Source organism: Pelodiscus sinensis, chromosome 19, assembly GCF_052426305.1.
Source record: "Pelodiscus sinensis isolate ZL-2025 chromosome 19, ASM5242630v1, whole genome shotgun sequence".
In the NCBI taxonomy this organism is placed as follows: Eukaryota; Metazoa; Chordata; order Testudines; family Trionychidae; genus Pelodiscus; species Pelodiscus sinensis.
The window spans coordinates 29447862-29465091 of record NC_143070.1 but is presented as its reverse complement, the minus strand read 5'-3'; the positions used below and the strand labels follow the sequence as shown (position 1 = coordinate 29465091).

At 50.6% G+C, this 17230-nt stretch overlaps 1 protein-coding gene across 6 annotated transcripts; it reads left to right on the top strand.

The window, feature by feature from the left end:
- The first annotated feature begins 2283 nt into the window (after window positions 1–2283).
- LOC149522802 (uncharacterized) lies at window positions 2284–17230 on the top strand. Of its 6 annotated transcripts, XM_089770917.1 has the most exons (5): window positions 2284–6427; window positions 8723–8782; window positions 10731–10931; window positions 12159–12272; window positions 12559–17229. In XM_089770917.1, exons 3-5 carry the CDS (start codon window positions 10745–10747, stop codon window positions 14835–14837), a joined length of 2580 nt encoding a protein of 859 aa, XP_089627043.1. In that variant the 5' UTR covers window positions 2284–6427; window positions 8723–8782; window positions 10731–10744; the 3' UTR covers window positions 14838–17229. The 6 variants fall into 6 exon arrangements, with proteins under 6 accessions (XP_089627043.1, XP_089627039.1, XP_089627041.1 ...); XM_089770913.1 differs by having other exon boundaries at window positions 8723–10931; XM_089770915.1 differs by lacking the exon at window positions 2284–6427 and having other exon boundaries at window positions 7480–9050.

The following is a 17230-nucleotide window of genomic DNA, read 5'->3' as shown; positions in this document are numbered from 1 at the left end:
CAATGTATAAGTTAAGTCCAGATTTCAGGTCCGTGGGAATGACGGGTGGCACTTTGCGGACATGTTTGCCTGCAGGTACGTTCCTAGATGGTCTTAAAGTACAGAGAACAGTAAACAACACCGCAATGACAACTGTGTGTGTAGTTTATCAACGTGTCCCCTTGAGCTCGGCTTGGCATCTGTGAGGGACGGATGACATAACTCATGTTGACTTGTTAGCCTTCTCCCTGAACCCTGGTTGGCGTTTGGGGAGGATGTACTGTTATCTTTTCCTCTACCAGGGAGCAGACTTTGAGACTCCTCTCTGTGAGTTATGTGCCAAAACTCGTGATGAGTCCTGAATTACTGCTCTCCTCCTGGGATTGTACAGTCTTGGCTTGTTTATGCCTGGTAAGGAAGAATCAACCTTGTTTGTTTACCTCAACTTTTCTTTAGCCATGTGTTGTCCATTGTTTGGCCCCTCCAGTTTGGTCATATGTGAAAGATTCTTAACAGACAGTGTGGTCAAGATTTTACATATATATTATTGGGATTTTGGCTCTTCACTGCCCCAGGGAGATGTGACGCTGGGTGCCAGGAGAAGGGAGTGTCCTCAGGCCAGTCAGAGAGGGGCAGGTCGATCTGGCACCTCACCTGTGTAGAAGGGGTGTGTGTGTGTGTGTGTCTGGGGGTGTTCACCACTGACTGCATGATCTATGTGCATGGAGCTGGTCACGGTACCATTGTGCAAAAAGTCAGGGGTCCCAGAGGGTATTCTGTGCTTGCAGTTTCTGCATCCCTTGGTCCATGTCCCATCGTAGTATTTCCTATCTGTACTGCAGTGTTTCATGCTACACTTTTGTACTTGCATTTCCTGCGGAATTTTATTCTTTTGGATCTTCTGGTATCAAGATGATAGATTTCCTGAGTTGGCATCAGAACTCTTGTACCTAAACCCATATTCAGGCAAGTGAATCTGCAGCTTTTTTTTTTTTTTTTTTTTTTTTTAAATCAGAAACACTGGGCACTGAGAACTGAATTCCATTGTTGCAGATGCAGTAAAGTTGAAACTCAAACCAGGTGTTGAGAGTAATGAATATGGATTTGGGGGTCTCACTTGTTGTCATGTTACTGGATTTTAAGGAGATCAGACAGACCACTTTGAAAAGGTACTAATGGGGGCAGAATTCCCACCCTACAGTCTGTACAAAGGGGCCATGTGAGATGTCAAATGAAAACTTATTTTCTACTCTGTGTTGATGCTGGAAGATTCTGAGACAGAATTGTAGAACCATAGAGCTGGAAGAGACTTAGAACATAGGTTCCCAAACTGGGGTATGTGCCCCCATGTGGGGGCGTGAAGAAATTCCAGGAGGGGCACGAGATGACCCAGTTCCTCTCCCCCTCCCCCCCCAAGAAAGAGCCTGGCTGGTGTTACCTCACCCAAATTTTATCTTTTACTTGGTGACTTCCTGAGGTCTGTGTCCCTCTCTCCTCCTGGGGCTATAGATGCTTCAGAGAGCCACTTAGAAAAGGTGCAAATTTGGAGCTGACTTTGAAAAGGTGCTAATTTCCCCCGGACAATTGGGGCTGCGGGGGAGCTCTGCTCCTTGAATATTCATTGAATAAAGGCTGGAATGGGGGCAGAATTTCAAACAGCTGCTAGCTCAAAGTCAGGAAGCAGCACAGGGAATAAGTGGCACACTTGCTCTCTGAGACCCTGGACTTGGTTACCGGACCCCCAGGTACCAGCTTAGCTGTCTTTTTCCCCATCCAGACCCCCACGAGTACCCTGCCCCCTTGCCAAGAACCCCACAAGTACCCTGCCCCTCGTCCAGAACCCAAACCACCATGAGTACCCTGCCCTCCCTACCCAAACCCCCATGAGTACCCTGTCCCTGCCCAAACCTCCACAAGTACCCTACCCCCCCATCCAGACCCCAAATCCCCATGAATACCATGTCCCCCTGCTCAAACTTTGACGAGTACATTGCCCAGGGCCCCACGAGGACCCTCCTCCTGTCCGGACACCTACCCCCAGCATGCTCCTGTAGCCTATTTTCCACCCCGATTGTGTACCCCATCTCTATCTCACTGACTGGCAGCCCTGTCTCGCACACTGGATCCCTCATTTTTGGCCCCACCTCGGAGTGTAGAGGGGCCCACAAATTCCACTAACCCTGGAACGCCAGAAAAATTATTCTGGCCTGAGCCCTTGAACCTCAGTCCTACCTACCCTCCCCGCATGGGGCTGGAGTGCCAGGAGAGGAAGGTGTCTCAGTTGTGGCCACAGCAGTGGGATTTGGGGGGGCTAGGAGGCTTTGGGGGTTTTTTGCATCTCACTTGTGTGGTCCCCGATTGATTTTTCTGGGGTTCAGTGACCCCTGACCCAAAACAGTTTCCCTGCTCTTCCCATAAATAAAGACAATTCTGAAACATTTGTGTTTGAAATATATTATCTAAAAATGAAGTCTGGCCCCACTGTGCAATGGACCAAAGCCCCTTGGGAAACTTCCCCAATCATAGTTATGCAATATTAGAACTGAAAAGGACCCCAAGATATCCTCAAGTCCAGTCCGCTGCCCTCACAAGACAAACACTTTGCCTAATGGTGCTAAGTCTGAGAGGAGGCCTCCTGTTGCCGCCCCCAGCCTGAGGCAACCAGGGCTTCTTCCTCCCCTCTGAGAAGGGAGCAACAGAGGCCGGGCTAAAGGTTTTGTGCTGGGGCTGGAGGCTTAAGCCTGAGCTGTCGGCCTCAGTGGGCCTTGCTTCTTCGCCCCACTCCTGCCTTGCTGCCTCCTTTGGCCAGCAGCGCACAGGGGGCAGCTAGGAGAACCGGCCGCCGTGGGCAGAGGAGGCCAAGGCACAAGCCTCTCGGGGGCAACAGGCCTGGGGAACTCTAGCTTTTCCAGGCTCACTCCAAGGGGCTTTCTGTGGTGCTGGGAGGGGAGGGATGCCAGGCCCAGGCCAGTGCGAGAAGGGGCAGTGCCTGCCAGAGCAGAAAGGGTTGCTGCAGAATGTGAGACATGACGTTTCTGCCTGGTTTCACTCAGAGGACCTTCCCTTGCTTCTACGGCCTCTTCTCCTGTTACCTGAGAGACTGAAATGGGGCCATTCTTGTGGTAAAAGTGTGCGTAGGCCTCTCCACACAGACCAGAGCACCCCATTGGGGACAGGACAGAGCCTTGAATCAAGCATTTGAGAACACGCTGATCCTCTATCCTGTGACAGGGTATTGTGGGAGGGACACTGTACACAGAGTGGCTAGCTCAGTTGGTAGAGTATGTGACTCTTAATTTCAAAGTCATAGGTTCAAGCCCCATGCTAGACAATGCCCTCCCTTCAGTTACATTCTCTGTATATAAGGCAATTCAGTTTTAGCTTTCTCCAGCTCTCAGGTAGGAAAAGTCTCTGATTTCTCTAGTAGAACCCAGGAGGGAGGACACTAACTGACATTTCCAGCCTCATAGGAGAGCAGAATCAAATTCCCCAAAGAAAGAAGGGGGGGGGGGGGAGGCCCTCCTCAGTATCTGATTGTCTCCCTTCAGCATTCTGAAACTTCCTGTACTTTGGCATCAGCTCTGTGATGGGACAATAAGAGCATGTCTACATTGGAGTGTTGTTTGGAAATAAAGTGCCTGTCTACACAGCAAGCTGTTATTTCAAATTAAGTACAAGTTGGCAGACTTCCTACTCTGACTCCAGTAACCCCCATTTCATGAAGAGTAAGGGAAGTCAAAGGGATAGTTCTCTTCCTTCCACTACCTGCTATCCATAGCACCAAAAGACAAATTAAGCTATTTCAACTTCAGCTACACAAATAAGTAGCTGAAGTTGTGTATTTTAGTTTGACTTTTGCCCTGCTGTGTAAACATGCCCTAAATGAGCTACTAGTTAAGAAGCTGGCAAAGGATCACTTCCCATGGTATTATAGTGCCAGGGAAGGGTACACACCGGGGCAGAAGGCAAAACATCTGGGGGTGTGAGAGACAGGAGTGGGCCTGAGGGAGCAGAGAAAGAATTGAATGGAGAAAGGGGGGGGGGCTCTTGCCACCTGGGTTTGACACAGACCTTTTGCATGGCAGACAAAAGGGATAACACCACAGCGCAGAAGCAACAGGACAGAGGAAATTTTTAAATGAAAGCTTCAAACCCCCCACTTGCAGAGAACTGAACACAGATCTCCGGAGCCCTTAAAGGGGCACGGGCTGGCTACAGTGCCCGTGCCAGATGCAAGCCTGCCAGCATCCAGCCAGCAGACACTGCACCTGGCATGGCTCGAGCCAGCCACCCGCTGCCACCCAGCCCTCCGCCTCTTCCCGGGACCAGGCTGGCAGCTCCCAGGAGCCTGCCCAGGTCTGCAAGAGACGGGCACCCGCCTGGTCTAGTGCGGACATCGTGGACCTCATCCACGACCTCCGCACTAGACACAGGAAAGTGGCCGTCTAGGGCAGGATAGCTGCCAGCCTGGCCACCCAGGAGCAGGCTGGCATGAAAATCAAGGTAGTCCACTGAGGCCCCCGACCCTGAGCCCTGAGCTTAGAAGGGCCATACTGTGTCAGACCAAAGGTCCATCTAGCCCAGTAGCCTGTCTGTCAACAGCAGCCAACACTAGGTACCTTGGAGGGGATGGACCGAAAACAATGACCAAGCCATTTGTCTTGTCCCATCCATCTCCAGCCTTCCACAAACAGAGGCCAGGGACACCATTCCTACCCCCTGGCTAATAGCACTCCATGGACCCAACCTCCATGACTTTATCTCACTTCTCTTTAAACTCTGTTCTAGTTCTAGCCTTCACAGCCTCCTGCAGCAAGGAGTTCCACAGGTTGACTATTTGCTTTGTGAAGAACTTTCTGTTGTTAGTTTGAAGCCTGCTACCCATTCATTTCATTTGGTGTCCTCTAGTCCTTCTATTATGGGAACTAATGAAGAACTTTTCTTTATGTACCCTCTCCACACCACTCATGCTTTTATAGACCTCTATCATATCCCCCCTCAGTCTCCTCTTTTCTAAGCTGAGAAGTCCCAGTCTCTTTAGCCTCTCTTTATATGGGACCTGTTCCAAACCCCTGATATTGTAGTTGCCCTCCCCACTCCCACCCTCTCTCTTCCCCTCTCCCACCTCCTTTTCCCAGTCTCCCCGAGTTTTGTTCAATAAAGAGTTTCTATTTCTGAACACACGTGTCCTTTATTTTGTACATCAGGAAGGGGGGCTAGGGAGGGGTAAGTGGAAGGAGGTGAGGGAGGAATGGGGTACGAGCCCCCGATGGGGAGGACTCGGCTGGCTCTGCGGGCTCCTCGGGGTGGAAGCTCTCCTGAAGCCCCTCGATTGACCCCCTTTCCGGATGGCAGCCTGCAGCAAGTGCAGCCGGTCTGATGGCCGAGTGCTGTGATGTGCCGAGTGTGGGCACTCAGGGCACTCCAAGCCAGGACTGCTTTGCAAGCGGGGAGCCCCTGAGAACTATCTGTCCGGGGTGGGGGTCTGGTCCCTTTAAGCACAGCCCTCGGCTAGCCTGAGACAGCAGCTCCATACTCTAAGTCCTAATCTGATGCCTAGCGGCACTGTTTCTGGCCCTCCTTAACCTCAGTTCAGGGTCCACTCAGTGTGGATATGCTAATTTGAATTCGCAAAACACTAATTCGAACTAGTTTTTAAGTCTAGATGCGCTAATTCGAATTAGCTTAGTTCGAATTAGTGCTGTAGTGTAGACATACCTAAAGGGATGTTCCCATGTCTGTCATGGGCAGCATCTTTTGTTATTCATGGGCTCTGGGAATTCATATCCAGAGCACCAGGAGGCAGGAATCAGCACCAGACCGACACAGATACCCACGGAGGAAGAAGCAGCAAACAGATAAATGCACCAAGTGAGCAGACAGTCCTGCAGGGGCACATTCAGCTCACTTGGGGAAGATGTCTGGGAAAGCCACAAAGGATAGATATTAACTCATGCACAGACACGGATGCTCAAGGCCTTTCTACACATGGATCTCAGCCAGCAATTCATGATCCAGGAGAAACACAAACAAGCCCAACCTCAACAAGGCCACACAGGAGTCTGCCTCCTAACACAGCCCTCCCACTGCCAGTCCCTGCTGATCCATAGCCACAAGCTCTTACCAGATGCTCCTGGCTTTTCCCTTCTGCTGTTTTCCTTCTCAGCAGCTTTTCTCTCTCCTCCCTCAGAGTCTTCAAATGAGTCTCCAATTTTTCCTGAAGAAACAGAAATAAGCACGAGGGCAAACCACATTAGATTGGGAGCCTATTTGTCTGCCTTTAAGAGAGTCCCAGTTTTGTGGAGCTCTGCCCCTGTTCAGCAAGGAGTCAGCCCTGGACATGGCTTTGTCCATAGAAAAATACACAGGAGGAGATTGCGGATGCAGTAGGACACCTACGAGCATGGGGGACAGATCGGTGGTGGCACCTTCATAAAGAATGATGCAGGTGGTTAACAATACTAATCATGTAACCGATTACAATTTTACCAGTGACAGTATTTTTTAATCTGCTGACAGGCAAGGTTGGTAGTGGAAATGGGCTCTCCTGGGGCCAGGGATTTCTTGCGAGGTCTGCCGGGGTGGCCACAAGAACTGCTGGCCAATGGGAACTCCCAGCAGCTGCAGACTGACGTTAGCTGCCAGAGGCAAGTGGGCACTTCAGGGGCAGTGGGGAGTTTAACCAGTAATTGGCACCGATAAACATTAGCTCATCAGTTAACCAGTTTGAACTCTTGCTACAATCCAGTTGAATCCCAGTTCTTCCTGGCATAGACCTGTGCTTCCTGAAACCCTGCTATGGGTGGAGTGAAGGCGCTCAGGGCCCCACACAGCATCCAGTCCAGCAACCTCATCTAGTGCCAGTTGCTGCATCAGAGTTTAACCCCTCAGGGTATGTCTACACTACCCCCCTAGTTCGAACTAGGGGGGTAATGTATGCATACCGAACTTGATAATGAAGCCCGGGATTTGAATTTCCCAGGCTTCATTAGCATAAAGCCGGCTCCGCCATTTTTAAAAGCCGGCTTGTTCGAACCCCGTGCCGCGCGGCTACACGTGGCACGGGCTAGATAGTTCGAACTACGTAATTATTCCGAACTATCTGTACGCCCCGGCCAGAGGCTACTTCCGCTTCTCGGAGCCCGGGCCGGCTCGCAGGTGGGGTGGGGGGAGGCTGCGGCGGGTGCGTGCATGGGGTGCTGGGACTGGCCCTTTGTTGCGGGGGCAGGGCCAAGGGATGCCCACGTGGGCCAGTCCCAGCTTCTGCCCAGCGCATCTGGTTGGTCCCGGGGTGGTGCGCGGAAGGGGGTGGGGAATGCTCACCTGAGAGGTGGTGCCACTGTGGGCTCCTGCCCAGGCACTGAACATGTGCAGTGGTTCTCGCGCAGCCCTTGCCCGTCTCTCTGCCCGCGCGCTGTGAGTGCCCCGAGGGGGACGTGGCTCCGCAGCAGAGGTGGCTTCACATGGACTTGGCGGGGGTGGGGTAGATGCAGGGGGCAGGGCTAGGGTGGGGTCTGGGCAGACTCAGGTCTGGTGGGAGGTGGGGCACCAGGTAAACTCTGCAACACCGAGAGCAAAGCCCCAGCGTGGGGGGCAGGGGGATTAACAGCGGCTGCTGGAGGAGGAAAGGGAAGTTCCCTTTTGAAAGGGGAGGATTGTGGCCGCAGCCCCGCACTTCTGAAATTCCCCGGTGCCGGCCAGTGCAGGCCACGTAGGGCCGAAGGTGCGTGTGATGCCACAGCCCAGGACTTTAAAACCGCGCGGCCCAGCGTTTCACTGCTTGGTTTGGCACGTGGCCTGGAGCCTGGGCCGGGCCGCCCTGCACACTGGAAGGGAGAAGGTGGATGGCAGAGGAAGGGGCTCGAGCTGAGGGGAGGAGGGGCAGGTCAGGAGGAGAAAGAGGAGGTGAGACAAATGCCAGGGGGCTAAGTGAAGACACTGAGGAAAAGGGCAGGAGGGAGGTGTCAGTGGGAGGGAGACAGGGTGATGCTAGGAGAGGAGAGGGTAAGGGCATTGGTGGCTAAAGGGGGAGGGGGAGGTGCTGGGAGAAAGCTCGAAAGGAGGGGTGGGCGTGAGGAAGGCAGGGATGGAGGAAGGCATGTGTGAGGGAACAGGGGCATGAGGGGAATGTGGGGGCAGAGGATGGTGAGGGGGTGGGCATCAGGGAAAGAGAGTGCAGGGCAGGGGGCTTAAAGCAGCTTCCCCAGGGGGATGAGGCACGAGTCAGAGAGTGGCACTGGCAAGGGGCCTTTTTTATTTGCTTCAACATTTATTTTAATCCCTTATTCACCTGGGAGGCGCAGAGCAGGCTCAGGAGGCGGCAGACCCCCCTGCACTTCGCCCGGCCCACTCGAGTTGTATGTTTGTGCTCCCTGCATTTTAAAGGTGTTTAAAGGTAAAGTTAATGTCATGGCAACGTCTTCCCCCAGCGCAGCTCTAGGTTATGACAAGAGGTGGTTAGTGACTGAGAGAAACCAGGTGGGAGGGGATGAGGAGGGAAAAGTAAATCTCACTTTCAGTTTGTGTCTCCTGGGGCGGGGATGAGGCTGCAGAGATGTTGGCTCCATTGCTGGGAGGTGCCCAAGCTAGAGAGGACATGAAAAGTTTCAGACCTTTTCATACTAAACACTTGAGTGTGTCTCTGTCTGGTCTCTGATACAAGTGAAATGCAGAGTTCAGCGTGGGGACATTGTTATAAAGAGGAGAGCCTGGAATCTCACCTCTCTTATCCCTTCCCCACCAGACACTCTGCCCTCTGCGTTGGAGAAAGCAAGAGGAAAATCCCTGGGAGCTTTCAGACAGGGTGAGTTTGCTGGTGGAAATTCTTTAAATGATGAGAAAATTCCTGTGAACACATCTTCATGGGATTGTCATTGAAGTTACCAACCAGATCCAGCGACCACGGTGCACACAGCCCTAAATCTCACCCACTGATCAGTGAGGAGACCCAGGGGCGCTGCACGGGGACCTGCAGACACTTTGCGGAACACTGATCTATGAGGTGTGATGCTAAAGGGGTGAAGCTAAAGCACACAACGGACAGCACCTTCAGGCTCAGATTTCACTGCTCAGTAAGTTTCAAACAATATATAGGCTGAAAAGCTGGGAGCTGTCTGGCTTCCAAGGTATCAGTTTGTTCATGGTGAGAAATTGCTGGATCCCCAAGGGCTCTTTGGTCTAGTGCAGGCCTGGGCAAAATACAGCCCATGGGCCGGATCTAGCTAGCCAGGCCATCGGATCTGGCTCACTGATGCTTGTTGAGAAATGGGCTAGTTCCGTGCTTGCCACTTCCCACCTGCAAGCCACTAAAAGCAAAGGTGAAACAGGAAGGCTACAGGCACTGCTTCCACCCCCAGGAAAATCTCATTGGCTGGTCTCTGGCCAGAAAGGAAGCACTGTGCCTCTCCCATCTGGCTCATAGTTATTCACACACCCACATGGCCCCGCAGTCTGTGCGAGGATTGGACAGGCTCCCTGCCTGCCTCAGAGAGGTGCTTGGCTGCTGGTCGGGAGTCACTCAGGTAAGTCTCCTGGCCAAAGCTTGCCTCTGGCACCCCACCTCTGCCTTTCCCTCCTAATTCTCGGCCCCTCCCACTTCACATATCCAAACTCTTAGTTCTCTTCCTGTATTCAAGTATGCAAGAAGCTATTCATGGTCAGAAACCCTCACCCCCTTATTTGCCCACTCAGCCACTCTCTAAATTAACTTTTCTTTAAATATCTCATGAGTAGTTGGCTAATACAGTGTCCCAGATCACACCTGCCTCCTTCACCCAAAGTCCTTCCCAGACTCTTCTTTCCCTCCTGCATCCCAAACCCTCACCCAAAACTCCCTTCTTCTTCCAGTGTCCATCCTATACCCTGTATCTCTTGCTTAATGTCTTGGAAGAGCGCAGCCCTCCACCACTTTCCAAAATCTTGGAGTTCCCTCCTCCGCTCCCCCACCATCAAAATGAATTGCCCACCCCTGGTCTAGTGGATATAGTTCAGTGAGAGTCAATAACTGAAAGCTGCAGCTGGAGAATTTCAGGCTAGAGAGGAGGCACAAATATTTGATGGGTAAGAGGATTAGCTGCTGAAACAAATGAGCAAAGAACTGGTGGGTTTTCCATCTCTTGATGTCTTCAAATCAACACTGGGCGACTTTCTAGAAAACATGCTGTGGGGGAACAAACTTTGAGCCTGGGTAGCTGGGCTAAGTGTAATCGCTTGTGCAGCAGAGGGGACAGACTGCATGGCTAAGGATAGTTTCTGTTGCCATGAATCTGAATTTTAAGGTTTTATCCTGCAAACGCTCAGCACACGTGTTTAATAATATGTATCTGAATACTCATATTAACTTCACTTCCTGTCTGTTGTGGAGAGAGTTTATAAAGTCTGTCAGATGAGAGAACCAAAGTTTGGGCTGCAAATCAATGCATGAAGACTAAGGATTATAAATACTACAGCCCAAATTAAATTTAACCTATGTCCATGTTCAGGCAGATGAATATGTGGCTTGTTAGCAGAAACACTGGGTGCTGAGAACTGAATCCCATTGTTGCAGGCAAGGTAATGTAACTGAAGCCAGGTATTGAGAGAAATCAATATAGCTTTTGGATCTAACTTGTGTGTGGTGTTTATGGAATATCTAGACTCAGCGTAGAGTCCAGCATGTTTTACATCGGGGACAGAGTCTGGACAGAATTGGGGTGTGGAAAGGATTAAAACCCTTTTTGAAATGTCTCCAATTCCCCTTCTCCCCCTGCCAGGCTGCAGAACACCCATGTTTGACTCCAGCTCAGCCCCTGTCCTGCAGAGCCAGGGACAGGAAATGGCCGTGGTGGAGCCAGTGAACTTTGAGGAGGTGGCTGTGTATTTTTCTGAGGAGGAATGGGCTCTGCTGGACCCGGGCCAGAGAGCCCTCTACAGGGATGTGATGCAGGAGAATTACGAAGCTGTGAGCTGGCTGGGTGAGGATTCCTGTCCCCTTGTGTAACAAAAGCTGGGTGTGCTCTGGAGCAGCTGGGTTGTGTTTGGTTCAGGGTCCTTTATTGCTCAAACCCCCAATATCAGCAATATCTGCCCCAGTAATCCTGGGTCCTGTGTGAGAGGAGGTTCAGTGACATAATAGTGGTGCTGCTCTTCCCACAGCCAAGGTCTCATTGTGGTTCCCACCATCTTGCCCATTTTGTGCATTGGCCAGCGGTGTCAGTGGAAGGGCCCAGGCAGGTACCAGAGTTGTGGGACTGGGTGCAGCTGCTCTTAGTGTCTGCAGGGTCCCCTTGTGCTATTGTGCTGAGCCCCTGGAAGGAAGGTGCCAACTCAGAGTCCTTCCCTGCCTCTGGTAGATTCTGTGTAAGCCAGAGGGGCACCAAATGGCAGGCTCGACTGGCCACAAGAGGAGGGCTGCTGCTGCTGGCAGAGTCGAACCAAGGCTGCAGAAGGGGAGCTGAGCTGCAGGAGCATCTATGAGCAGCAGAGAAGCAGCCCAGCCTGTCTCCACTTTGGCTGGCCACAGAAACAGGCCAGCACTGCCCTGGCTGTCTGCAGGACTGACAGCTGTTGTGGACAGCTAACAGGGCCTACCCAGGCACAGTCAGTCAGTATCAGGAGTGTGGAGCATAGGCAGGGCCTGAAGTGGCCAGCCAAGGATTCATTTTCCTGATCAGACAATTCCCCTGCCTCCTTCTGGCTCAAGTAGAGCATCTGAGCCCAAGAGCAGGGCAATTCCATCCCCCAGTCAAGAGCTTTGTGGGCAGAGCCCATAGGGCTCTAGAGCTGTGCTGGATCCTTTCCCTCCCAGCCCTAGAGACCTGACATGTGTCAGCTCAAATATGAGTCCTGGCTAGGGGTGTCTGTCAGTCCTGAAAGTCCTAGAGCTCTCCTCTTATGAGCAGCGTGTTCCTGTCCTGCCCAAGTATGGAACAGGCCCTACAGGAGACTGAGTTGTATCCTGCAGAGTGCAGCAGAGCGCTCAGTTCCCCATGGGAGTCTTCTGGGCTATTCCCAACATGGTAGTGGTACAGGGGCAGGATGGAATTAGTGTGTCCTGGGATCTTGTACCAGCCAGAGACCAGTCTCTGGAAGGTTGGGAAGGAGCCTCTCTGGGTAGGAGACTCAGATCCTGGCTTTAGAAGCAGGAATGGGACAGACCTTAATGAACAAGATTAGCACTTGGTTAATTGCTCTCGAAATAGGATTTCAAGTCTCCAAAGCTCATGTGCTCTCCTGGGTGGAGCGAAGGGAAGAGCTGCAGATCCCGGATCTCCAAGGCTGTGAGGAAGGGGAGATCATCAGTGACACCCACACAGGTGAGATATCAGCTAATCTGACTCAAACCAATTTCTGTGTTTGCATAGCAGATGTTGCTTCTGTGTTTTCATCAAGTCTGACTGGCCCTTCAGCCTGTCTCAACTCCAGTCTGAGAGTGCCGGATGGGGAAAGAGTGATTGGGGAGCAGGGTGAACTCAGCTCATGATTATTGAATATTTCCAGCTGTTCTTTGGGTTTGTCCCCCATTTTCTGTTCACCATTCAGAATTTTTCTTTCAGCTCAGTTCAGGGAATTACTCCTGTGTGGTTTCTCTCTTCATCCCAGCAGGTGATGGGATGCTCAATGAGAACAGTGAGAGGAGTCTTCAGGAGGAAGGACCTGAGCAAATGGCTCCATTTGGGCTATTAGTGGAAAGATGTGAAGGGCATGTTTCTCAGAGTCCTGAGCAAGGAGAGACTTGTGAGAGTCAGCGTAGTCTACAATGGCAGCAGGGAAACCGTCCAGGAGCAGGACAGGATAAATCCAGTCAGAGGATCAGAAGGTTGAAAACAAACACAGAAACTGTTCAAAAGAAAATCCCCCATCAACATTCACCTTGTGCTTGCAGTGACAGTACAACTCCTGTTAAACATGAAAGAGCCCAAACAGGAGAGAAACCCTTCAGCTGCTCTGATTGTGGAAAAAACTTCAGAAAGAACTCAAACCTTGTTATCCATAAGAGAGCCTGCACAGGGGAGAAACCCTTCAGCTGCTCTGACTGTGGGAAAAGCTTCAGTCACAGGTCAGGCCTTGTTAGACATAGGAGAGACCACACAGGAGAGAAACACTTCAGCTGCTCTGACTGTGGGAAAAGATTCAATGACCTGTCACAGCTTGTTATCCATAGGAGAGTTCACACGGGAGAGAAACCCTTCAGCTGCTCTGACTGTGGCAAAAGCTTCAGTCAGACCTCAACCCTTGTTAGACATAGGAGAGTCCACACAGGAGAGAAACCCTTCAGCTGCTCTGACTGTGGGAAAAGCTTCAGTCAGACCTCAACCCTTGTTAGCCATAGGAGAGTTCACACGGGAGAGAAACCCTTCAGCTGCTCTGACTGTGGGAAAAGCTTCAGTCACAGGTCAGGCCTTGTTAGACATAGGAGAGTCCACACAGGAGAGAAACACTTCAGCTGCTCTGACTGTGGGAAAAGCCTTAGTCGGCGGTCACACCTCGTTACGCATAGGAGAACCCACACACAAGAGAAACCTTTCAGCTCCTGTGACTGTGGGAAAAGGTTCAGTGACAGGTCACAGCTTGTTATCCATAGGAGAGCCCACACAGGAGAGAAACCCTTCAGCTGCTCTGACTGTGGGAAAAGCTTCAGTCAGACCTCAACCCTTGTTATCCATAGGAGAGCTCATACAGGGGAGAAACCTTTCAGCTGCTCTGAGTGTGGGAAAAGCTTCAGTCGGAGGTCACAGCTTGTTATCCATAGGAGAGTTCACACGGGAGAGAAACCCTTCAGCTGCTTTGACTGTGGGAAAAGATTCAATAACCGGTCACAGCTTATTATCCATAGGAGAGTTCACACGGGAGAGAAACCCATCAGCTGCTTTGACTGTGGGAAAAGCTTCAGTTACAGGTCATACCTTGTTATCCATAGGAGAGCCCACACAGGAGAGAAACCCTTCAGCTGCTTTGACTGTGGGAAAAGCTTCAGTCGGAGGTCACACCTTGTTAATCATATTAGAGTCCACACAGGAGAGAAACCCTTCAGCTGCTCTGACTGTGGGAAAAGATTCAATAACCAGTCACATCTTGTTATCCATAGGAGAGTTCACACAGGAGAGAAACCCTTCAGCTGCTTTGACTGTGGGAAAAGCTTCAGTCGGCGGTCATACCTTGTTATCCATAGGAGAGCCCACACAGGAGAGAAACCCTTCAGTTGCTCTGACTGTGGGAAAAGATTCAGTGACTGGTCACAGCTTGTTATCCATAAGAGAGTTCACACGGGAGAGAAACCCTTCAGCTGCTCTGACTGTGGGAAAAACTTCAGTCAGTCCTCAACCCTTGTTATCCATAGGAGAGCCCACACAGGGGAGAAACCCTTCAGCTGCTCTGATTGTGGGAAAAACTTCAGTCAGACCTCAACCCTTGTTAGCCATAGGAGAGTTCACACGGGAGAGAAACCCTTCAGCTGCTCTGACTGTGGGAAAAGCTTCAGTCGGCGGTCATACCTTGTTATCCATAGCAGAGCCCACACAGGAGAGAAACCCTTCAGATGCTCTGACTGTGGGAAAAGCTTCAGTCAGAGGTCATACCTTGTTATCCATAAGAGAACCCACACAGGGGAGAAACCCTTCAGCTGCTCTGACTGTGGGAAATGCTTCAGTGACAGGTCATACTTTGTTAGACATAGGAGAGCTCACACAGGAGAGAAACCATTCAGCTGCTCTGATTGTGGGAAATGCTTCAGTCAGAGGTCACACCTTGTTAGTCATAGGAGAGCTCACACAGGAGAGAAACCCTTCAGCTGCTCTGACTGTGGGAAATGCTTCAGTCAGAGGTTGCAACTGGTTAGACATAGGAAAACCCACATGCAAGAAACCATTCAGCTGTTCTGACTGTAGGAAATGCTGCAGTCAGAGGTCACAGTTTGTTGTCCATAAGAGAACTCTCACAAGAGTGAAATCCTTCAAGTGCTCTGACTTTGGGAAATGTTATTGCGAGATTTCAAGCCTTGTTGCATGTCATTGAAGCCACACATTTGAGAAACCCTATAGTGGTGGTGAGCAAAATTTTCTCTGATGGCACAATCTAGCCTGCCTAAGGCTTTGATCCTGTCCACAAGGTAATGCCAGGCCCCACCTCCAAATGAGCATGTGCTGAGGGGGAAGGAGCTTAGCCCCACCCCTTCGTTGTGTTGTGTAACTTCTAGAGAGGAGGCAGCGCTAGGCTGAGTCCTTGCCACACAACCTGAGGCTGGCATTAGAGGCACTGCTGCCACTGCACTGCTGGCCTCCAGGGCTACATGGCCATGTCAGGGGTGCCTCTGCATGGCTGCAGCAGTAGCATCTCTGGCCCTGGATTGAATGGCTATGTCTACACTGGCATGATTTTCCGAAAATGCTTTTAATGGAATTTTTTCCATTAAAAGCATTTTCGGAAAATTGTGTCTAGATTGGCAATCTAGACGCGCATTTCTGCAAAAAAAAACCCGATCACCATTTTCGCGATAGGGGCTTTTTTGCAGAAAACAGTACTGTGTTGTTTACACTGGCGCTCTTGCGCAAATCATTTTCACAAGAGTGCTTTTGCCCGAATGGGAGCAGAACAGTATTTCCGCAAGAACACTGATGATCTTACATGAGATTGTCAGTGTTCTTGCGGAAATTCAAATGGCCAGTGTAGACAAGTGGCAAGTTTTTCCACAAAATCAACTTGCCAGTCTATGCACAGCCATTGGTTGCAGCAGTTGTGCCTCTGGTGTCCGGGGCTGGTCCTGGTCTTTGTGGCTGCTGCTGCAACAGCAGAGCCTCCCTCCGGGGTGACCAGGACAGTGTGGCTGCAGATGTTGCTGCATGGGGGCCCAAATCCAGGTAATATTTGCTTTCCTCCCCAGATACTCCCTCCCAATCTCCTCAATTCCCTTTCCCCTGGCAGCCAGCACCCCCAACTTGCTCTGGCACCCTCCTTTTTTCTTGTACCCTCCCCCTGGCCAGATAGCTGCCTGCTTCTGCATCCCAGATCCTTCCTCAAGACTCCAACCCTTTCTTCAGCCCCCTGTTACATTATTGGATTTTAAGGTGAGCATACAGATCACTTTCTGTGATCACGGGGAATTGTTTGCTTCAAATTTGGTACAAAGTGGGCCATGTGAGATATCAAATGAAAGCTGATATTGTGTTGATTCTATGTATGGTATTCATGTACTTGTTTGGAGTTTGTATGGGGAGTTATGACTATGGGCTCTGTTGATGCTGTGTATGGACTGCCTGTCATGGGCAAAGAATGTCCAATGAGTGACTATGCTAATCAGTATGGATCCAAGGACAGTGGCTCTCCGGGTGGCCAATACACAGCTGAGGAATGCATGTGGTAAGCTGCAAAGCAGCCAGGTTACAGTGGCTGCTGGCATATGAAACAGGTCACTTGACCATGTGACTAGGTCCAGCTTGGAAGACACCAGGAATGAATATCAAACATCATGAGGGCGGCTCCATCTTGTCTTCAGTCTTGCTACTTATCCCAGATGAAGCCTTGCTAAGGACAGAGACAAGGGGAATGAGTGCTGACCCATCCTGATATACTATGTATGCCAAAGACTTTTATGCTAGCAGTTTTTAACATCTCTGCTAAGATCCTGCATCAAGAATTTGCTGATTGATGTATATAATGTATTAACAACCTTACTCTCAACCTTTTTTTTCTTTTATTAATAAACCTTTAGATTCTAAAGGATTGGTCCCCTATGATCTTGTGGGTAAGATCTAAAGTATAAATTGACCAGAGATTCATCACTGGTTCTTTGGAACCGGGTGAATCTGTTCTGGGTTGGAGAGATTGGGCTCTATAACCTCTCACCTGTGTGTAAGACCAGGGCTGATTGTGGCACAGGAAGAGCTGGGGTATCTGAGAGGTTTTACTTATGTGGCTTCCTATAGGTGGACTGGCAGATAAAGTGCTCTGTATAACTGGTTTGTGGCCTATTTCGGAAAGGTCTCCAGTCAAGGGCTGTAAGCAGTCCTGGTTTTGAGCAATTTGACCTGAGTGGATTCCCTCATCAGTGCCCAGACCCAGCCCTGCCCTCTCCAAACCTGTAGACTACTGTTGCTAATGGAAACTCACTGTTAATTACGTAATTAGTCAAGCCATTTTGCTAGGGCTGCATCTGGGGAGTTACATTTAAATTACTGAAGAGATTAAACCTTTTAACTTTCTCATGTTAGTTGATCAAACTTTATTGTATATTATGTAAAATATTTATGTTGAATACATACAAAAAAACCAATGTTTT

What these genes read in the sequence shown, in the direction of transcription:
- LOC149522802 (XM_089770913.1), top strand. Translation starts at nt 10,700, where the DNA reads ATGTCTCCAATTCCCCTTCTCCCCCTGCCAGGCTGCAGAACACCCATG. An exon ending in CGAAGCTGTGAGCTGGCTGG is followed by an intron (nt 10,932 to 12,158) that starts GTGAGGATTCCT and finishes CTCTCGAAATAG; the next exon opens with GATTTCAAGTCTCCAAAGCT. An exon ending in CATCAGTGACACCCACACAG is followed by an intron (nt 12,273 to 12,558) that starts GTGAGATATCAG and finishes TCTTCATCCCAG; the next exon opens with CAGGTGATGGGATGCTCAAT.